The sequence below is a fragment of the Aquarana catesbeiana genome, linkage group LG09 (genome assembly GCF_042186555.1).
Source record: "Aquarana catesbeiana isolate 2022-GZ linkage group LG09, ASM4218655v1, whole genome shotgun sequence".
In the NCBI taxonomy this organism is placed as follows: domain Eukaryota; kingdom Metazoa; phylum Chordata; class Amphibia; order Anura; family Ranidae; genus Aquarana; species Aquarana catesbeiana.
Window position 1 is genome coordinate 209492216 of NC_133332.1, and position 23869 is coordinate 209516084.

The 23869-nt window shown below is 44.4% G+C and overlaps 1 protein-coding gene across 1 annotated transcript in view; it reads left to right on the forward strand.

The window, feature by feature from the left end:
* The first annotated feature begins 688 nt into the window (after positions 1–688).
* Positions 689–23869, forward strand: part of NOTCH1 (notch receptor 1) — an 86914-nt gene continuing 63733 nt past the window's right edge. The window contains exons 1-2 of the mRNA XM_073599615.1: positions 689–1040; positions 13424–13496. Coding sequence (XP_073455716.1) covers positions 962–1040; positions 13424–13496 — 152 coding nt within the window. The 5' untranslated portion in view covers positions 689–961. The remainder of the gene's footprint in view (positions 1041–13423; positions 13497–23869) is intronic.

A 23869-nucleotide genomic window follows, 5' to 3' on the forward strand; every position in this document is an offset into this window, starting at 1 on the left:
ATATTAATAAAATATTATAATATATTTTAAGTTATTTACAAATATAAATCAATAAATATTTATAAGTTATTTAAAATACTATAAATATTATGTATTTATAAGTTATATAAAATGTTATAAATAATATATATTTATAAGTTATATAAAATATAAATATATAAGTTATATAAAATATTACAAATAAATATATTATAAATCTTGAATAATAATAATTTAAAAAATGATCTCTCTCTCTCTCTCTCTCTCTCTCTCTCTCTATAAAACATAATATTATGAAATAAAATAGTATAAATAACATTATGTAAATCATATATTTAAATATATTAATAAAATATATGTAATTAATATATAATTATTAAAATATCTAAAAAAATAATCTGCACCACCACAAAGCTCCACAAGACATTTATCTATCTGCTGCGACAAAAGCCCCCCAGGACCTTGGTGTCCCCCTGGTTTAGGACATGATGGAAGAAGGTCAGCTGTCCTCAGCCCACACTGTGCCCCCAGAAGCTGTGCTGCACTGCACACACACCCTCCCCCCTTCTCTTACAAGACAAAAGCCACCAAGATGCCCACAAGCAGCTGCCTGGCGACTGCCCTCCACACTCCCATTCACATGCTAATGAGCCTTCCGGATCCCTCCGCCTGCACACAGCGCACCAAAAGTTTTTCTGAACTTTCAGGGGAAGTAGTCCCTCCTCCCCCCTCTGCTGGCGGAAGCAGACGGGACGCAGCGCGCACACAGCCTGCCCCGCACAGCTGCCTGCCTCTCCATTCACCCGCTGAGCGCTGGACGAGTGAGAGAGAGCGAGAGCGGGCGGAGGGATCCGTGCTGGACTGTGGCTGGAGACATTGGAAGTAGTGAGAGAAGAGGAGAGCCTGGGCTGGATTGTCTGTGGATGGTGGGGGATCAGGAGCCGTGCTGCTGCTGGATACACCGTGCACCTATGTCACCCTAATGCTACCAGGAGGAGGAATGGGTCACATTGCGGGATCACTGCTGCTGCTGCTATCACTGACTGTCCTCTACACACAAGGTATGGCTAAGGAGCCTGGACCCAAGAGCTAGCAATCTGATGCTGGGTGACCGTTGTGCTGATGTTGTAACATGTCTGTGGGACATGAACCCTGAGCCGAGGAGGAGGATGAGCAACTTTGTAGAAGTTTGATGGAGGATTTGGAAACATTTTTTTGTTGTTTGTAAATAATAGTTTTATAAAGTGGCAACATCTCATCCAGCACTGTGTGAGATGGAGAGGGGCACACTGCGATCTGGGGGCTTCTTAGATATTCGTTTAATCTGTGTGTATTCATATCAAATGTGTACATCTCATATATAATCTCCCCTGATTACAGTCTTATTAGTTACACTTACCTACTGTAAGAGAGCTAAGCAGACACAGATGAAGTTGGTCCATCAGGAGCTGAGCATACACCATACAACCTATTTTTGGATCCATCATCAGCTATGTAGGGCAAGGGCCTGCCTGATTGGATGCACATTAAATCTGATGTTTAGGTGTGCCCTCCTATCACAAAGTTCTGGCAAATCTGAAAGAGATTGTTCATTCAGATTGTATAGTGTGTGGCCATCTTTAGTCTATCAGAGCTCAGTGGCCATTTACCTTTGCTGGGACCTCCTTCTAGGTATCTACTACTTATTGGGAGGCTGAGGATCTGAGGACCTGTGCAGCATCCAGTGGTCCCCATGTCCTCTGGTGTTGGCAGAGTTCTTCCCTTTTTGGATCCTTTTCAGTGTAGTTGGAAAACGTGTCTGTCTGTGGTTTGCTGTCCCGTGCCTCATGTTGGAGGTGTTGTGACTTTCAGCACTGACTGGCTGAGACGGAGTGGAAAGTACAGCACTGGGAAGGAGACTTGTGGTTGCGCCGTGTGCTGCTTTCGTTGTGTTTCCCGTAGGTCGCTGACTAAGTTTGTGGAACAGACATTGGGGGGTGGGTGTCAGACTGTGCATGGTGCCACACCACTGTCCAGGAGCCCTTAGAGAAGTTTATGTTTTGGGGAGTCCCAGGGTTCAGGTGGAGCATTCATACAGAGATGGTATCTTATGAACACACTCTGATGGTTTACCCGGTGATTGTAAATTGGGTAAATTAGCATCTATGTTGGCACACTGATGGTTGAGCAGTCCACTGTCTTGTGTCTTGAGGGACTCTTGCAGTAAGATCTCTTCACCTGACTCTCCACCTCCCATGCACCTGACTTTTCATGTACCTCTTTGTTGCCGTATGTGTACATTGTGGCCATCTGAATAAAGCTTTGGACCCTTCTGAGGAATCCTTGGTGTGCTGATGACATTTCTCCATTCTTTGTTATGGAGGAGGGTTCTGTAGAGCAGTGGTTCTCAACCTCAGTCTTCAAGTACCCCTAACATGCACATGCCATGTTTTGGGAATTTCTCTTAGATAAAATAGCTGTCCAAAATACCAAGCCATTGACTCTGGTTTAAAGCATCTGCGCAAGATGAAGGAAAACCTGCAAACATGGCCTGTTGGGGGTACTTGAGGTTGAGAACCACTGCTGTAGATCGTGCAGTTGCTAGAATCCCAAGATCGGCGATGGTCCAATCTACTGCTACTTCTTCCATAACTGAAATACCAGAACTGGCCCTTTAAGTTAGGAGTGGACACAGTTATGTAAACTACAGAGCCAGAAGTCAGTTCAGTCTAGGGTCGTTTTAGGTGCCCAAGGACGTGTTTTGTTTTTTGGCTATGATAAAGTGTAGAAAACATAAGTCAGGTCAGCAGCCCGGCCTCTGGATGTGTCTGGCCCTGATCTACTCTTAAGAGTTCTAAGCAGCTTCTAGGAGGAAAAAGCACCTTTGTGGCCTGCAGCTATTGCTGAGTAGCTGAATCTGTTCAAAATATTGCAGACAAATTCTTTTCTGAAATTATCTCTGTATGTTCTTTAAAGCAATATGCTGGAGAACTACAAGTGTGTGCATGCCTGGCAGGCTTTAGCAGAGCATGCATGGACTCAGTAGAGTGGTTGCACCTCTTTTGTGAGCAGGTGCATGTATTCCTAACGTTGTGTCTCTTGTTGTCTTAAAACTTTGAAATATTGACTCGTTCTGCATGTCTTTATTAGTTGTGTCAACAATGAAAAGCCACTCTTGAGTCTTTGTTATTTATATCTGCTGTAGTATTCAGGGTTGGCATTGTGCCGAGGTTTACAACCACTTGCCCTGCCGCAGCCCCCCCCTTCAGGGTTAACCCCTGGTGTTCTTGGGATCACAGGCCTCCGGTGTGATGTTATGGAGACACATTACACAACACACTCTAATATTTGGTAATCCTTGCATTGACTTTAATAACGGACCAGAATCTAGTTCATGTTTGATGGTGTTGGTGCAGAAGGTGCTATTTCTGATTGGTGGGGCCCTGTGTGCGTGTTTACAGAACTGTGGCTTATGTTGGTGCTATGTAATCTTAAACACTGCAAATACTGTATTAGCAGTTTTAAGGAAACTGTACTTGTTGATCACCCATTAACAAACGCTGGTGACTGTGACAAAAAACCATTGGTTAGACCCGCATGGGTGCTCAACTTGTGGCCCTCCAGCTGTTGCGGGAACTACAAGTCCCATGAGGCATTGCAGCGCTGAAAGTTACAAGCTTGACTCCCAAAGTCAGAGGCATGATGGGATTTGTAGTTCCACAACAGCTGCAGGGCCACGGGTTGAGCACCCATGGAGTATAAGGCTAAGAAGCCAGCGCGTAACGGAAGGTCAGCTTGGAAACATTGAAGGATTGTTCCATGTGAATGCAGCACTGTGTGTTCATCTAATGTATTGATCACACAGTGGGGCTGATACACAAAATTGCCTCTTTGGGTGATAGAATTGGGGACACAACCACTTGCTTTCTCAAACTTGCACTAGACACATGATAGAATGTGCTTGCTTTGGGCTACGGAGACAGTTCTGCATTCAGGCAATTTATTAGAAGACCCAGAATGTGCTAAAGAATTTCTGTATGCTGGTCCTTTAGTCCATCTTTTGGGCATGATCCATAATCAAATGTTGGGCTGGCGTTAGTGATTGGCTGCTGTCTCTACAGACCTGTAGAATGTGTCAGAGCTATATAAATGTAGCAGGTTAAACTACCCCAGTGCAAAGACTGTGTACAGCACTGCAGATTATGCCAGAGGTATTTATACCTGAACTTTTTTTATTTGGATAAAAGTTATTTATGCTGCAACTCTCACCTCCTCTCCAGCACTGACCCCCATATAATTGCAAATTCTAGACCTGTTTGGGCTTGAATAACATCCAGCTCCATACAACCCACTTTCATATGCGTGCACACCCTAATCATTACATGCAGTGTTGATTCCCCCTACTGCCCTAGTGTTGCCTCCCCCCCTCAGTGCTGCGGGCTCCCCTCCTCTCCCACTGGGTGCTGCAGGGCTTGTTTCAGGATGGAGAGTGGGAGAAGAAGCTAGTACATATGTCATTTAACAGTGCCGTCCTTTTCTAAATGAACATACTCACTGTGTTCATTCATAACGGAAGCATAGTAAACTGTTTGCTATTCTTCCGTTTATGAATGAACAGGAAGCCGCTCAGCACACAGCACCTCCCCTCTATTTACAGCCCTGTGCAGCTGAGACTGCAGAGAAAGGCATGTGTGTTTGACTTTTGGGGTGCACACCTATGCCCACTTCCTGTAAGCCCAGGCTGTCAGGGACACACCCCCTGAGGGGGCTCAGAAGTCCTGTTGAACCTAGCAGCGCTTACACATCATTACATAAGCTCAGCTCAGTCCTGGAAGGAAGAATGATATATAAACTAGGTAACTTTGTTTGATATCGAAGCCAAAGATTGTCATTGGCTGGTGTTGGACAGGTAATAATGCTTCATATCACTTGGCCTTGTGACAGTATGAGCACAGATGGGAGGAGCATTGTTTGTCTGCTCCACTATGAGGGTTCCTGTACTGTCTCTTCTGACCTGCAGTGAGACAAGGGGACAGCACTACTTCTGCTTTTTTGTCTGGTGACGAGAAATCGCCCGCCCCCCCTGTACTGACATTCACAGGCTTTCACTTCTAGTCATGGTGACTCTAGACAAAACCGAAATTGAGAATATACTCATTACTATCTAACGAGCAATTTTTTGCTGACTTTTATCTTCATGCATCCTGTAGCACACTTAACTGCACGCAATCCAGTCTGGCTCCATTTCCCTTAAATAGTGTTCATAGAGCGATTTGAAGCTTCCATGCTGAATTGTCTAATCATGTTATTTGTAATGGAATGGCTCCCCTAGTGGTCAGGACACAAGTTTTAAAAAGAATCTTACAGGTTTGTGCAATAAGGAGGTTAGGCAAGGGAATAATGTACAGAATCGCATGTTTAGCGTTCACCACAAAACACCTTCCCCACAATACTTATTTTTTATTTTATTTTTATGCTGTTCGGCCAGGTATGTAACTGTCCAAGCCAAGATTAGAAAGTCCTTGAAGTTGGAGAAGAAAGTTGGGTTTTGGGCTGATTTTGGCTGGATTTCTTTGTAGAATATGAAAACGTAAGAGAAGTGCCTTGCTGAGAATCTTCAGTGTTGGAAGAACTACAAGCAAGCCTAGGACAAGGGGTGAGCAAGAGGGGTGGCTGCCCTGGGCACTGTAGTATCATGTGAGGTAGGGGTGCACCGCAAGATTAGGGGAAGGGGATTAGAGTTGGGGGGGAGGTGAGAGGTGTGCTGGGAGTGGTGGTATAGGCTGATTTTGGTTTGAGGGTGGGGTGTGGGGGGTTTGGGCTAGAAGAGGTGATATGGTAGAGGGAATTTTTTTTTTTTTTTTTGGGGGGGGGGGGGGGGGGGGTGTTTTACTGGCAGGGATGATCGGGAGATATTTGTGTTAGGAGGGGATATTTTTTGGGGGGAGGATTTTTGCTAGATGGGGTGGATTTGTGCTGGGTGGGGGATTTTGGAATTGGGGTGGGGGGGGGGTAGAGGATGTATACTCGGAGGTGAAATTTGAAGGGTAGAGGATCTGTACTACAAGGGGTGTTTTTTTTTGGGGGGGGGGGGATTTGTGCTGGGAAGATTTGGGTGATGAGGAAGGCAAAGATTTGTGCTGGGAGGGTGGATTTCAGCAGGAGGGCAGATTTGTTCTAGGAGGGGGGGGGGGCTTTCTTCTTGGGGGATAAGCATGCAGATTAGTGCTTTATTGTTATTATATTTTTTTTTTTTTTTGAGGTGGGGGGAGGGTTTTGCTGACACATAATGCTCCTACATCTTGGGGTGGGCACAGATTAGCATGTTTACCCTTAGCTCTAGATGATGTTGTCCTGGCACTGACTACAACTGCCCAAATACCTGTAGCTCCTCTATGGCTCGAGTGTAGCAGGCCACCCAGCCCTGAACATACTAGATATATATCGTATCCCTTTTTCCATCTAGCAGAGCGAGGGGTTAATCGCATAGTTGTTTTAGCAGCTTAGAAGGAATTTTAGACTGGTTCTAGTAACAACAGCCTTGCTACAAGTCTTGTGTAAAGTGTAAACAGCACAGAAATGGCATCACACAAATGAAAGACACCAGTTATGTCCCACTTTAGAAACGGTTGTTGTTTTAGAGGTGATTTACGCCCTGTTTAGAGTGGTGAGAAGAAGCATTTTCTTGAATGGCTAAGCTGGGATTTAGTGGGCCTGCAGAGGACCTGCCTGTGTGTTCCAGTGAAACTGACTGGCACAAGTTACCTCCATCAAGTTTCATTACTGCGTTCAAGCGTGTTCATTTCCATGACTGCAAGAAGCATTGCAGATTGAATCACTAGGGGAATCTGTCATAACTTTACTAATGAGATTTAGACTAGGATTTCATCCAGCATGGGAGGACATCATTGTCGGTCCTCCAAGCAGTGCCAGATCTGGTTAGGCCTGTTGATGTAAGTGATGCTTCCTACAGTGTACTGCCTGCAGTCACCATCGCTTCCATCAATGGCCATCTCCAGTGCCAGATGGGATCCATAGTTGAGTCAGGGAAGGGTTTGACAGGTTTCCTTTAACGTTTTTTATACAAAGACTTGTCAAAGTGCAAGTGAAGCTAAATTGCAGGAGGATTGGCCTGTATATTGAAAATAATCATGAACAGTGCAGTAACTGACAATTTCTTGCATAATTAGATAGTGATAATCTATAGGAATGTGAGGGAATTGGCTTTCCAAAGCATCAAATGTCGATCAGAGATTTTTCATCACGTTAAAAACCATCCATAAAACTTTTTTTAGTACAATAGGGGTGAGGAGGCGAATTATTGAAGGTAAAGGCTGAATTTGCAGCACATGGATATTTTGCAGTGTTTGCCTAACTCTTGCCCACTGCTAATTTGTGCCCAGCGAGTTGCCACCTCTACCGGGGTCCCCCAGCCGCTGTGGCCCCCGCCAGGGCTCTCCCCGGCACCTGCGGCCCCTGCCAGGGCTCTTTCCGGCACCTGCGGCCCCCGCCAGGGCTCTCCCCAGCACCTACAACCCCAACCAGGGCTCTCCCCGGCACCTGCGGCCCCCGCCAGGGCTCTCCCCGGCACCTGCGGCCCCCGCCAGGGCTCTCCCCGGCACCTACAACCCCCGTCAGGGCTCTCCCCGGAACCTGCGGCCCCTGCCTGGGCTCTCCCCGGCACCTGCGGCCCCCGCCTGGGCTCTCCCCGGCACCTGCGGCCCCCGCCAGGGCTCTCCCCGACACCTGCAACCCCAACCAGGGATCTCCCCAGCGCCTATTGTCCCCTCCAGGGCTCTCCCCAGCACCTGCGGCCCCCAACCAGGGATCTCCCCAGCACCTGCTACCCCCACCAGGGATCTCCCCAGCACCTACAACCCCCACCAGGGATCTCCCCAGCATCTACAACCCCCACCAGGGATCTCCCCAGCACCTTCAACCCCCACCAGGGATCTCCCCAGCACCTGCAGCCCCCGCCAGGGATCTCCTCAGCACCTGCGGCCCCCAACCAGGGATCTCCCCAGCACCTGCGGCCCCCAACCAGGGATCTCCCCAGCACCTGCGGCCCCCAACCAGGGATCTCCCCAGCACCTGCGGCCCCCAACCAGGGATCTCCCCAGCACCTGCGGCCCCCAACCAGGGATCTCCCCAGCACCTGCGGCCCCCAACCAGGGATCTCCCCAGCACCTGCGGCCCCCAACCAGGGATCTCCCCAGCACCTGCGGCCCCCAACCAGGGATCTCCCCAGCACCTGCGGCCCCCAACCAGGGATCTCCCCAGCACCTGCGGCCCCCAACCAGGGATCTCCCCAGCACCTGCGGCCCCCAACCAGGGATCTCCCCAGCACCTGCGGCCCCCAACCAGGGATCTCCCCAGCACCTGCGGCCCCCAACCAGGGATCTCCCCAGCACCTGCGGCCCCCAACCAGGGATCTCCCCAGCACCTGCAACCCCCACCAGGGATCTCCCCAGCACCTGCAACCCCCACCAGGGATCTCCCCAGCACCTGCGGCCCCCCACCAGGGATCTCCCCAGCACCTGCGGCCCCCAACCAGGGATCTCCCCAGCACCTGCAACCCCCACCAGGGATCTCCCCAGCACCTACAACCCCCACTAGGGATCTCCCCAGCACCTATTGTCCCCGCCAGGGCTCTCCCCAGCACCTGCGGCCCCCGCCAGGGCTCACCCCGGCACCTGCAACCACCACCAGGGATCTCCCCAGCACCTGCAGCCCTTGCCTGTGGTCTCCATGGTACCTCATTTTACCCTTTTGATTCCGGTCTGTTCTGGCCTCTTTCATGACGAGAGAAGTGAAATCAAGCATATATACCTTCCTTCCTTTTTTATCTGTTCCTGCAAGATCTGTAATCTGCAAGCTTGCGAAAACCAGCTGCATTTTCTTTTTTCAAGTTGTCTGACTGTAGACGGTTAACTGCTGTTTCAAAATGACTGACCGACCTTCTACACACATTCTGAGATCCAAGCAGATCTTCCATTTGTGGCAGACAGCCAGATTATCACGTGAAATCAGATTATACACTACTTTGAAAACGTTTGAGCATAAATCACTTTAACAGAATCTTCATATTGGTTGAATGTTAATTAGCATTTCATTTTATCAATGCACTTATTCATTTAGCTTTGTTTTTGAAAAACACAAAAATAAAGGTTTGGGTTAATTGCCATTGACATTTTATCTGGCTGCAAACAATGTTTTTGTGGATTAAAAAAATTTAATCCCCAAATGCTAAAAGCTAAAGTCACTTCATTTTCTAAACATCTTATCACTGAGCAAGTCTAAACTGGTTAAACATTTCTGTTGTGATACCATGCAGGAACCGTGATGTAGTGGAAGTAGGATGGACACATGCACACATGGCTTTTTTTTTTTTTAAATAGGTGCAGGAACTCCCCCTTTTCTCTGCCCCTTACCCACCTCCGAGGACCGTTCCTTGGTTCCACCCCTTGCCCAGCTCCCAGTACTACCCTATTATAGAGAATACAGAACCAATCTTTTTTTTTTTTTTTGACAAGGAATTTGTATGGAATTTGTTAAAGTGGGAGCAAACTCCCATCTCTGACTTTTACCTATAGGTAAGCCTACAATAAGGTAGTGTAAATATCTCCTAAACATGCACCGTTTAGGAGATATTTACTTTACATGCAGCCAATGACTTTACTGGTGCATGCCCTCTGAAGGAACAGCCCCCCCCCCCCCCCGAATGGATCATCAGCATCAAAAAAATCTCCCAGCACAACATTAAACCCCTCTCTCAACAGTAGATCTTTTCAAGCAACAACTGACCCCCCCCCCCCCCAGTAACCTTACACCCATCCCCAACAACAATAGCTCCCCCAATAGGCCCAACCCATCCCCCCTCCCGCCGTGCAAAAATGGACCCCTTCTAGCTACAATAGATCCCCCCCCAGCAGTCAGCATGAGTAGACCCTTCAGCACACCCCAGCACTCCTTGCATACATTCAGTACTGGAGGTGCCAGAACAGCGTTCCCCGCATTCCAGCTGAAAAAAAGCACTGCATGCACATAGGGTGTCAGGTCATGAGTTGCTAATCTCAGTATTGCCATCACAGGCCTGCTTTTAATTAGACCCAAATTATTCTGTACCTGTTGTGTTTTTTTTATTTTTTTTTTTTAATGAATGACTTGATTAAAGATGCCTTTTAATGCTTCCGAAAGTTTAAAAAGTTGTCAGCCAACAAGGAAACGTTTGTGGCGGGATTTATTCCTGCTCAGGCAGGTTCCCTCTTTGATGCCCCCTTCCACAGAAGGCAGACATAGGAGGCAGTGTGTTCACATAGCAGGGGGTCATTACACCCCCCCATCTCGCTGTGGCAGGTATTAGGTGACAGGGGAGGTGGACGTGAATACTTGCCCTGTGCTGAACAATATGCCGGAGAGGTGTGTTTCACAGTTCACAATGACCAGCTCTGATTCCTCTCCTTTGTTGGTGGTGAAGAATGGGACTCGCTGTGCAGCTGTTGCATTTTCTCAGGAGTAGCCTAGAGGGAAATGGGGGGGTGGCTGCTCGTGCCCTGCCCCCTCCCCCACCCCTTTGTGATGGGCACTTCAGGACAGATTGTCAAGGCACCAAAGATATAGGCCTTATCTTCTAAAAGTAGCCACAGACAATCTGAATGCAAGGCAATATTTCTTTTTTTTAATCATACCGTGCATTTTTGTATAGCTCCATTACGCACGTCAAAACATTTGAACAACCCTAAGCCTTATCCCAGGGATAAATGTACCTACAGACCCAAGACTAAAATCCCTCAAAAAGACCAATCATGGTCATATTACTAGGAATGTTGGTGTCTGTGTCTGTAGGTAGCTCTAAGGCATGGGTGCTCAACCTGTAGACCTCCAGCTGTTGCAGAACTACAAGTCGCAACAGCTGGAGGGGCACAGGTTGAGCACCCATGCTCTAAGAAGTCAAATACAGATTTTCATCTGTCAGATCGAAAAAAAAACAATTCCAACAGCTCTGTAGTATGTGAATGTCTACCGCATTGAGGGTAATTAAATGGATTGTTTAGGTAGTCATTTAAACTTGCATAGTTACATAGTTGGGTTGAAAAAAGACACAAGTCCATCTAGTTCAACCAAAAACTGCACAGTTTTAGAAGGTAATGTTGATCCTCCAGATGAAAATCTGGTGTAGGTCAGCCTAGTAATAGGAAATGAACACACAAATTCCAACCCAAATGAGCTTCAGCCCTGAGAACAATGTGGTTGGTTAATTTATTTGTTATTGTGATAAGTGGCCTATACGATGGCTGTATTTCTGCTTAGTGATGTCACAACACTTTTATCGGTGTCAGCCATGAGCAGTGTTGTTTGAAATAGTTCTGCAAGTGTTTGGAAGTACTTTGCACCATGCATAAGAAGAGGGAAGGGATGGCATTTTCACTATGCATATGATGCAGTCATACGTATATGAGTGATCACATGTGCAAGATTGGGCGTTGATTATAATAACATCTAGATCACTTGTCAAAAAAGGAAGAACTGTCCACAGCCCTATTATATGACACCTAATCTACACAATACAGGGGGTCCCCTAGTTACAAACATCCGACTTACAAACGACTCCTACTTACAAACGGAGGGAGATAACAGGAAGTAAGAGCAAATCTACCCCTAGGAAGGGAAATTCACTCCTGTAAGAGCTATTATGGGGAAAAGGTACCTCCACTGATGCTTTATCACCAATCCTTGTTTCCACAACAACCCAAAATTTTCAAAATCCAATTGTCATTGGGACAGAAAGGGAGGTGAAATCTTCTGAACAGGGGAACACACAGCAAAACAAATGTTACAGGGGTGTTAACCCTTCCCTATGCTATCCAAAAAGCTTAAAAATAGTTTTTTTGGCTGGAGCTACACTTAAAAAATGTACCTGTTCCGACTTACAAACAGATTCAACTTAAGAACAAACCTACAGTCCCTAACTTGTTTGTAACCCGGGGACCCCCTGTACATGTGCCACATAAACATAAGTGTAAGGGTCATGGTGATGACAATCTAGTCAAACACACTGTTTTCCATTCAAATACAAAAATGCAGCGTTTGACATGAAAATGCTATGCTTTTCCTGCAGTTAAGCACACCTTGACACATGCTGCAACAAAAGAAATACAGAGCCTCGGAAAGCGGGTCAAACACAGCCTCTGAAATGCCATGTGCACTGATTGGTGGAATGTAATGGTATTTTGCTGGGCAGTTATCGATGTGCGCTTCAAATGCAAATCAAATGAAGGAATACAATGACTATCGACTTAACCCCTAATGACTGAGGCCAGTTCTGCCCCTTGTTGTATCAGTGAGTGATTTAGGTGTGTACAGCTATCTGTGGTTATTGGGTGATCTTAGCTATGTTGGGTGTCTATTGGCATTGCCATATACAAGCAGAGACCATTTGGAGTATCTACTGGGTTACATTTTACTGGCACTCTGCCAACAGATGGGTCATTGTGTATACTGTAAAACTTGTGCCTAACCAGCTCTTGCAGGTCTTCAAGTTTTAGCATGGCAGGTCAAACACGTGAGGACTTTCTGTAAATATAACTTCTATTCTGATGGTTGTGTTCAGCCCCCATGTGCCATAACATTTCCAGTACAATAGTGTTCTTCATACAGGTATATCTGAGCAACTTCATCTGTGGTTTGAAAACAAAACTTCTGGTTCCATCCTTGTGGCTTCAGACATGAGAATGCGAAGTAGACTTCAAGAGCTAACTTCTGTTTGGAAATGAATGGGGTGGAAAATCAAAGTAGTTGATGGGGAAAACCTAAAAAGGTGGACAAATCTACAAATTTTCATGGCGTCAAACCAAAACATGGCTGCCTGGTGGTCAATTATTCACTTCCTCTTCTTTTTATCTTTGTTGTTTTGTTTCACCATTCCAGGAAGTAGCATACCCTTGGCATGTTAGTGAGAAGTTTCAGGGTGATAAAAGTCTATTTCAGTTTACTAGCTCATTCACACCTGAGCTCCTTACAATCCTGAAATTTTATGCAAATTTGGTAGAGCTGTGTTCACACCTTGGGTTGCTGCCTAGAGTGAACAACCTCAAGGCTTCAGCTATAAGCAAACTGAATGTCCCTATATTCTGAACCTGTATATGTCCACAAACACTGTATACTATGAAGGTAGCCAGGATGACCAAACTGCACATATACCATGGTTCGAAAAAAAAATCCAGATGTAAATTTTTATTTTAACCATATTCGTTCAGTTCCTGAACATTAGCCGCCATGTTTGACGGAAGATCTTCCAACCGCTGACAGCAAGATTAAAAAGAGGAAAAAGTCACATTTTTAGACATGACCATTACCAAAAACCTTACAAGAGGCAGCTGATTAGAGAACACATGACTATGTGCTGTAACTAAAAATGTTTAAATGACGTAAAATGTTTCTAATTTATATTTTTCCTTTTTTTTAGGTTTAAGGTGTACACAGCCTGGCGAAACGTGTTTGAACAATGGGAAGTGTGACTCCAGCGGGACAGAATGCAGGTTGGTTGATGTAATTTTATTGTCATGTTACTCTCAGGCAGATTTGGTGGTGGTTTGAAAAACAATTTGTGGTGTTTTCAAGGCATACATAATTTGCACATACTGTACAAGTGCTATTTATGCCTCTTGTGGTGCTTGCCTGTCTCTAGTGCAGTAAATGCTAGCCTATTCCCAATGTAGGAAGGTGTAGTAGAAATGCTGCTACAATGCCTACACTTGTTGGCCCAAGTGTTGCTGGGTTACGAAAACCAATCGTGGCTGCACAATCGACTGGTGACCACATTTTAAAGCGGTGGTTGCCAACCTTTCGGTCCACTAAACTCACAATTTTTTGATTCCCACTGACTCACCCTTAACCCCCCCCCCCCGCCGCACTCTGCATCACACTGCTGCCTTACACAGGCTCATCATTGGATCTCTCCTCTTGATTCAGCCATGTGATCAAGCTCCGTGCTCCCTCCCACAGTCTGTGATCAGCACTGCCATTGGAAGTCCCCTCCTTCTTCACCTCCTGCTCTCTGCACTACTCCCGGCGCCTCCCTCTGAGTTCACAGGAGCCAGAACTGTGGAGAAGGCATTGGCTATCAATGCATGCAGAACCCCTGGAGACCACCAACATTTTCTCACGGTTGGCGACCGCAGTTCTAAAAAAAAAAGTTTGAAGACAAAAGTTGAAGCAGTCTGCAAAACGTAGAATTTTAGGACATTCCATCTTGGTGCTTGTTTATTTGGGGTGGTCAGATTGGTTGTGACTAGTTGACTAGTGAATGAATTCATAAAACCAGAACAACCCTCCTATTTTAAGAAAAATTGTGCGGAAAATGTGTACAGCTAATTGGGGTTAATTCTCCTCCATGGAAAACTGAAAATGTTTTAATTCACAAAAATGTTGGGCAGAGGTGGGAATTTTTCTAGATTCAAAATCAATACCGATCTGTCCGTGTATGGCTAGACTTTGTAAGTCTAGCCATATATTTTTGTAAGTCATCTAAGCAATACAAGTGGCTGAGTATCCAGGCAGGTGGGGGAGGGGGCTCCCTTGAAGTTTCCTCTTTCGGCAGCTTGCCTCCATGCCTTTCCTATTGAACAATGGTAAGTTATTCAGAGCTGCGAGGAGTGAGGCATACAGAGCCTGGCACCTCTTTTGTGTGCACTTAATGAATTCAGGCAGCTTGTGTGTGGTGTTTTTTTTTTTTTTAATAACACTCCTGCTGCAGGGACGCTGGACGCTGTAAATCTCGCCTTCTTTCATTGAAAAAGAGACAGCTGGGGTTTGGTGAAAATTTGGCCCCTTTTGTTTGGCAAGACAGATTAACGCTATGTGACTAATCATGGGGGATATCCCAGAATGCAATTTTGCCAACATTTATCGCCACGCTGTAGGTTTTCTTTAAAAAGCTAGGCAAGAATTTTTCTTTTGGCTTTGGACTGTCTTGTCCCTTTCTAGGAGAAAAACTTTTTCAGTGCCTTATAGATGGCAGGAATAAACCACTGCATACATGAACTTGTCTACAGGATGAGTTTAATTTTCAGGAGGAACACTCAGGAGCATAAAGCAGCAGCCGAGATAGCTTTTCATTTTGGATTTTTCTGGTTCTTTTTCGTGTTTTATTAGGAAGGCTCCTTTAAGGAGTGAATGGCAATAGGCATTTTAGAAGTTTCTTTGGAAATGCAATCAACCCACACTGGAATGGATGTATAATACCAGAGACTAAAATCATTTTTTAAATGGCATTAAAATAAAGGGAAAAGGTTGTTTTTTTTGTTTTGTTTTTTATCACTCGACAACACATCAGAATTAAGTCCTTAACAGTGTTTTTTTTTTTCTTGGCTGTGTTAAAAATATCGAAAAGAGCTGACTGAAGTGTGTTTGGGCATTTTTATTTTTTTTTTTTTTTTTACAACTTCTCTTTATTAAGAACTTTTTAGAGAAAAAGTATAAAACATAGCCTCAGGGCATTCCCCGGCTTATAGGTACAGAAACACATTACTAATAGCAAACAAAACAGAGCTATTGTGAACTATAAATCTGTTGCTCAGGTCTACACCAGAAAAGGAAAATACAATAGAACTAATAGATCACAGTAGTATTTCGCCCCCCTCATGTACGCAAGGACAGTCTACCAGGATCCTAGCAGTTCCTTAACTACTCTCACGGATAAACAGAAATTCAGAGGCCACCTTCAAAGGTCCATCTCGAACCAGGGTCTAATCAACTATTGCCATGAGATTGGAAGTCCGACCCCTCCATCTCCTTGATCATCTTTAGTGGAGTCTGAATTTATCCACACCTCCAAATTTTTTGGGGGACAGCCCCGAGGCAAATAAGTCGCTTTATAGAGAGCAGCAGCTGAGTTGACAAGGTGCTTCCAGAAGGATAGAGTAGGGGGTGTTTGGGCATTTTTAGATTCAATTAACAACATGGATATTGTTGAGTCAGGAAATCTGCCATTGAGCCTTCTTTCTATTACTTCAGTGACAATCCTACTGTGCCTTTGCCATTTAAGTTTAGAATGTTATAATAAAATGACTGTTAAAGACCCAATAAAGCAGTTTTTTGCACAAACTTTTTGCTTCATTACAAACTGCTAGCGGCTCTATTCTGTGCCCTATGACCAAACTTAAAAAAACTCTGCTTTCTCCATAGGAAAGTATTACTCCAGAACCTTGGGAATTCTGTAAAGTTGTATTAATTGGTTGTTTGGTCAGTCAATACCCTGAATGGGCTTCTCGTTTTAGAAAGCTGTAAAATGAGACAAAACACTGAAAATACAGAGTAAAATAAGCAGCGGGAGGCTGGGGACAGCTGTACCCAAATGAGTCAATTTTGGCCCTTCTTGAGGCTTTTTATTTTTTGTGTACTTTTTGACTGTAATTTGTCGCTAGGAGCTGGATAAGCCAGGCAGCCACGGCAAGCTGCACAAAATAAAACAAACCCGCCAAGACAAAGTGAGCATGTGCCCCCATAATCTGCAGGCAGATGGTTCCTCGTTCCCCAGAGGCATGTGAATGACACAACTGTTCCGATTCATGTTTTGCTAGGAGTCCTCACAAGTGTACGGGACTGTGTAATGCTAACTAGTAGAGCAATTTTTCTTCTAGTGATTTTTTTTTTTATTTTTTTTTTCCCAGGGGGACGCGGGTGAAAAAAAAATTAAAAAGTGTAATTATCGCCCTATGTTTCTGCGTATCACCGCCATTTCCCCTGGAAGCCATCTCCTTTAACGGGAGACCGGTGACACTAATTGCACCAATTAAACAAGCGTATCATTTGTTAATGTTGAGTAGATGATGACTGGGATCATGAAGAGAAGGTTCACAGCGGAGGATAAAAGAATATTTCTGGTATTCTGAGTTCTCGGGACAGAAGGTCTCCCTTCCTGATTTGTAGTTTTGGCGTCTCTGTCATCACAGCGCCAGATAAGCGGCAGAGCTGATAGCGTGGCATCTGAGCTGGGCTAGATAAAGCGCACCACGCTGGCTGGTAGCCATGGCTCCAGGTCACCTGTTGCTTTCTGGTTTGTCCACAAAGGTTCCATTATTTCCACAGCACATCCAATTAGAAATTCAAGTGAAATACATACCAGACTTGGGAACGAAGATTCCCGCTCCACCATCACTGCAGAGATTGCTTAGACGCAGCTGAAAGAGAGAATGAACTTTAATACAAAGCGGGAAATGGTAACTAGCAGCCCCATGGGATATCTGGTTAACGCTTTCATTTTTGAAATGTCCTGTACTGCTGAAGCACTCTGCTCTTCCACTATTTTACTCCACTCCTGACATACTCTGCACTTATTGAGGAATCTGTAGTTTTTTTCTTTCCTTAAATACGCTCCTCAAAATGCTTTATGCTGATGCTTCTGCACTCTCCTGCTGAAATAACGTGCATTTCCAAATGGTGACCCCCCGCAGAGGTGCAACTTGGCTCTGTCCATCTGTCTTGTCATTTCTGGATGCAGCAGATGTTTGGTCAAACCAATCCTTCCCACCTTCTTTGTTTGGCTGCTGTTGTCAACAAGGGTAGTGTATTAGCCTAATAGACGCCCCCCCCCCCCCCCCCCCCCCCCGCGTGCCTTCTCCACATTGACTCCTCATATGAGTCTGGAAATGCTTGGCTGCTGTCTCTTTGTAATTTACTTGCTGTACCTGTCCTTTCCCCAGAAAAGACCCATGATCTACTGTCAACCCCAAGTTCTATCAATGGTTTCAACACACGCCTCTCAAAGTTTGTGTACAGAAGTTAATATTTTTAAAGGCACAGGAAGCTTATCAGCCATTTTAGGCTTAAAGCGTTCAATCCAAAAAAATAAATAAAATATGGATCCTGCTCCTTTAAAGCATGTTATACAGCACAGTGTTTGTGCTGTGTCATTTGGCCCTCTGTAACACCTGAAATACATGGCTGATCCTGCCAGTTTATACTTTCCCCTCTGTATGCTGACCATGATATATCATGGCTGCTGAGCCCCGACACCGTGGTCAGAGTAGGTGCCCCCATCATACGCTGCTATCTGCATCTCTCCTCTGTCTCCCTCTGCCCTCCTCCACCCTCCCCTCCCTGCCTGCCAGTTCTCACTACCACTGCTCTGCTCCTCTCCCTGCTGCTTCAAAACGATCTCATCTTTATACCATCCCCTATGTCAGGTAAAAAGCTGTATCCTAGTGCCTGTGCTTTATATTAAAAAAAAAAAGCAGATTTCTACCTGTTTTCACAGCATCTTCCAGTGATCACTTGACTCGGCTCTCTGCTCCTCTCCTCCCTTGACGTCAGTGGAGGAATCTCGGCCCCACCCACTGGAGATATCAGACAAGGAGAGCCGAAAGCCTGGAGTCACGCGATCGCTGGGAGATGCTGTTAAAATGGGTAGAAATCAGCTTTTATTTTTTATACACTAGGATACAGATTTTTATCTGACAGAGGGGATGATATAATGATGAGATAGTGTCTAACAAACACTTTAAACATCGTACACACGATTAGAATATCGGACGAATGATCATCTTTTTTTTTTTTTTTTTTTTGCATTCTAGTCTCATATCGAAAATGAAGGTTATTCAACTTACGAAAATTCTCGTAAGACAGAATACAACTGATGTAATGTGTTGTATTGTAATTTATTCTTTGTTTCTGAGCATGCATAGTCTTCCTCAATGCAAACACTGCAGCACTGCTAAAGGGAAAAAAAAGTAAATTTAGTTAATATTATTATTCACAATTTTATATAGCTCCAACTGTTTGCGCAGCACTTTTCAACATGAGGGCAGACAGTACAGTTACAGGACAATTCAATACAGGAGGAATCAGAGGTTCCTGCTCATTAGAACTTACAATCTAGTCTTAAGCCTGGTACACACTAGTCATTATTTTTTATTTTTTTTCAACCCAGCCGGGCTGAAGGAAAAAAAAAACTGACAGCTTAGGAGGAGCCGCTGTACCAACTGTCCAATGTTAGTACAGCAACCCCCCTTGCTGTGCTATTGTGTTCTGACAGGGGGACGTCCCCCCCCCCCCCCCCCCCCATCCCCTACCAGAATACCAGAACACTCCCATCAGCCATTGGCTGAGAGCGCTGATCGGAACATCAGTCATGCCCCTTCGACAGAAGCTGGCCCAGCCGTACACATGGGCCGAATGTCAGAAGGTTTCTATTGAACCGGCCGATGCAGCCTGTCATTCAGCCACGTACTAGGCTTTAAGCCCCGGGTCAAATGGTTATCCTCAATGCAACCTCTCCACCTTGAAATGATGAAAGGCGTTGCTTAAATAGCGCACAGAAAATCATACAATATCGCTTTCGAATCAATCTTTCTTACTATAATCTGATCGTTAGTACACAGCTTTCAAGAGCCGATCACAACAGTTCATCTGATATTATTCGATGGGACAAGCAAGAAAATGTTCCTCGTATACCAGATTGTATGATTTTCCTTTAATCAGTACAGTTGTCATTTTCGAAAATACAATACAAATATACTACAATACATTGTAATGCGTCCGCATTTTTATTCTGTCATTTCTTTTCGATATGAGATTAGCCTGCAAAAAAAGGTATGATCATTCGTCTGATAATCTCATTGTGTACCTGGCATTAGACTAGATAATCAAAGCAAGGTTATAAGCGATTCAGAAATTAAAGCAGCCCTTTACCCTCGTGTTTTTTTTTGTTTTTTTTTTTCTTTCATTCTTTTCATTCTTTTACCACTTACTTTGTTAGAATTGAGTATACACTGTATGTGTACAGTATATATAATATGCCTAGACCAGAATGATGTCAGGCAGACATAGGGGTGGGTGGCCAGGCTTGAAATCAGGTGATCTGAAAGTTCTACACTAGAAGTTTGCTTTAGCATACATTATATAAGCACATTTGTCTTTTACAATAGCCAGTATAACTTTTGAGGATTTGCGTGAGCTAGGCAGCCGGCTGCACAAGATGAATGCTAGAATGACCATACGAGACAATCTGTCACCCAAGTCAGCTTAAATACCACATTTAAACATTTACTTCTAAATGTAATTATGATCGTATTACAAAAAACTGCTTTGTTTAAAAGCAAATCTCCTTCATCTGGGAAGGCAGTTAGCTAAACATGCTGTAACTTGTAGTTCCTTAACGGCTAGGGAGGGTAAAAAGTTGCCCTGTGCTCAACAGAATATGTTGGGACTTTCATATTTCTGAGGTCAGAGCTAAACTCAGAAATGGCTTACCTGTATGGTAGGTCGTTCAGGCATTCAGTGGAGTGTTACTGTTCTAGGCCAGCCCCCCCCCCCTCCATTTGTGCCCTACTGTCTGCTAGAATTTAACGATCGAAAAGAGGTGGGATTTTTCACAGGCCATAGGACGCTAATGGTTTGTTCAGTGGCTTGAGCAAACCATGCACCCCCAGGGCACTGCAGGCTGTAGAGGAAGTAGCTAATGTTTCAGTCCAAGCTATTTATTAAAAAGCCTCATACATTTTAAGTGTCTCGTAGGATGGTTAATGGCGCACTTCATTTGCACAGTTTGTGTTCAACAGGTGTTAGGACGTGTGCATTAAAATTATGCATTTATTTTAATATGCGCTTTTGGAGGTCAAGCAGGGCTGGAGAAATGTTGAGTTAGGTCACCGACACGTCTTTAAGAGACATGTCCTGAGAGAAATACAGGGGTGTTGTTGTAGTACAGCAGTTGTTGTTATTATTATATAAGATTTATATAGCGCCAACAGTTTGCGCAGCACTTTACAACATTAGGGCAAACAGTAAAGTTGCAGTACAATTCAATACAGGAGGAATCGGAGGGCCCTGCTCATTTGAGCTTACAATCTAAAAGGGAGGGTCAAGTGATACAAAAGGTAATACCTGTGGTGGATGAGCTGATGGAGAAAATAAAAGTACAGTTGTTTGGTGAAGGCAGGATAGGCTTCTCTGAAAAGAAGTTTTCAGGGATTGCCTAAAAGTGGATAGAGTAGGAGATAGTTGGACAGATTGGGATAGGGAATTCCAAAGGATGGGAGAGGCTCAGAAGTCGTCCTGGAGGCGAGCATATGGGGAGGTGACAAGGGAGCTAGAGAGCACGAGGTCTTGGGAGGAACGAAGATTGTTGAGCTCTTTATGAAAATGCTGGCAGTCTTTCATACTTTGCTAACCAGAAATAAACATACAGTAAATAAAAAGCTGTAGTGCTTATTCCTGGTCAGTGACCTAAAGTATTGACATTGTTGAATCAAGATAACAGCCAGGCAACGCCTATATTTTTTTGGAAAAAGAGTTCAGCCATGGCAATACCTATATATCTCAGTAAAGATAAAAATAAGTTATTGCCCTTCATGTTGTTGGCAGTGGGATGAAATAAATGTGGGGACACCAGGTCTACAATTTTGTTCAGAATAAGTGACTGAGAAAGAACTGTAGCCAATAATTCATTATGGCAGCCAGGCTATTAGCATTTTCATGAGGAGAGGTTCCCTAAAAACCTCTAATGGGTGAGGTCTGACAACCTCAATGAGACAACTGGTTGTTTTGTCTTGTGACCAGTGACTATCTCTTTCAGTTATCCTTATTCAACTTCTACCTCGGGCTGTTGCTCTCTTTGAATGTTGTTCTAAAATATAGCATGCCGTAGCCTTGTGGACAAGTTAGGAACGTCTAACCAATTCATCATATTCGTTTGAGACTTTTTTTTCCTGTTGAACATTAAAAGTCTATGGCCCTCTGCAGAAGTTTTCTCTCCGCCTGGTGTCCCAGCAGCAGGAGAAAGAATGTGATCTCATAATTTCAGTGTAAATTTCCATCTATTGTCCGTGATCAACCACTCGAACCTTGTTGATGGCGACCTGACCGTGGGCCAGTATGCTGAATTCCGAGGAATTCATTCATCATGCCTATCTCCTGGGTCAAGAACCACCAGGAATGTCCCTAAGGCTGAGGCCTACGCCCTCAACAAGCCAGTGATGTATCTTCAGCAAGTCTGTTCATTTCAAGCTACAGTTGTCCTAGTGGCACGTATCTCTCTTGCATGAGATTTATCTTGGTTTGGTGACCTTGGCATCAACTTCTGGTCGTGGGACATGATGAAAATGCAGTGTGTCTTGACGTGAACCTGATGACCCTTGTCCGTTCTCAAAAATGGAGTTGGTGTGGGAATGGGAGCTCTTACCCTGTCCGGTGGGGGCTGTGATAAAGAATGGCTGTCCCTTCAGCCATTTTATAGGTTTCTTTCACATTAACAAATAAAATAAGTTTAGAGTAAGCTAAATGTCATTTCACGCAAAAAAAAAAAAAAAAACGTTAGTAATCAATGGTGCCTGTTGGGCTGAGTCAGTAGAGATCTCTAGATCTCCTCCTGACTACCTCAGAGTTTTGGGTGTTCTAGTATTCTTCATAATCTATTATAAATACAAATCCAGCAGTGATACTGAGAACCCCTCATAATGGCCACAGAAGGTGTGCAGTCTTGGGAATTTAAGAGCAGATCTCCGACCCTTTAATTAGTAAAATACACACCAAGCTTTTGTTTTACTGCAACTAATATTTGTCCCCAAAAACCTGTGACTTTAATAGGTAATTAAACATGCATTACAGCTAGGCATAGTGAGCATGCAAAGGTTTGAATTGTCAAAAATTATTTCCCACTGATCCATTTTAGCCTGCTCCCCCTCTAATTACATTTTTACCCAGTCTCTTGTTTCTTCATGAGTGTTTAACACTGGCCCAAACCAGTAGTTATTAGCCATATTAGTAGTAATATTCAGTCCCTTGGGCTGCCTAATTAAGCCTCTTATGTTACTTAACTTCCCTTCTGTGCCTGTTTGATTGCTGCCTTCCAGTTGCTGAAACAGATGTTAGGAAACCACAAGATACTCCCCTCCAGGTGGATTTTCTGGGTAAAATGTCCTGAGACTCACTGTCGATTGGTTACAGGGAAAGGGCTGATCATGGGGGGCGTTATGTGGGTTAAACTGAGAGCGTGTGGTTTTATGGAAGCAGGTGTTCTGGACCTTGTGACAACTGTGCAGGACCATGGTTACATCTGCTCAATTTGTCTCTGGCAGATGCAAGGCAGCGATAAGCTGTTGTTTGGAAGGTTACAGAGATGACTGGCTCTGCTAAAAATGTTTAAACCAGTTAGCTTAAAGAATAACTGAAATTTGGTGACAAATAAAAAAAAAATACTTATTTTGTTGCTTCTCTTAAAGTGGGTATTACACCCAAAACCACAACCAAAATTGTAATATATTGCAGCCTACCAATCGTTAGATGTGGTGGCTCCATTTTTTTTTAAGGCATTTTCCCATGGTGAACTGGCCAGTAACACACCTCCTGTATTAGTGTGCCCCTACTCTAGATGAAGGAACACGGGGCAGCAACATTGTTAATGTGGGAGGGAAGGGAACGTTGAGTGTAATGGCAGATTTAAATACACTAACATATTAAAGCCAACTTTATAAGCAGTTACAGCAAACCATTTTTTTCTCCCTTGTGGGATAAAGGTTTGACAGGAATACATTTATTTACAGGTACTTTTTATAGCACCGTCAATTTATGCAGCGCTTCAGATATATAGTGCACATTCACATCAGTCCCTACTCTCAAGGCGCTTTACAATCTAAGGTCCCTAATTCGCATACAAAGTAAATAAGTATCATCGGCACACCGAAGATTCTTCAAAAGGGTCCAAAGCTTTATTTTCGTGGTCATATAGTAAACATACAGCAAAGTTTCGGAGCCACACAGAGCTCCTTCGTCAGGCAGGTGACAAATTGCAGTGCAAAACAACAAGTAATTAACAAACTCCACCAATCGGTGCAGACAATTGTGGCCTAACCCCACTCCCTGGCATCATAATGACATTATAAGACTACCATTATACTCAGTTTAAACTCATGAC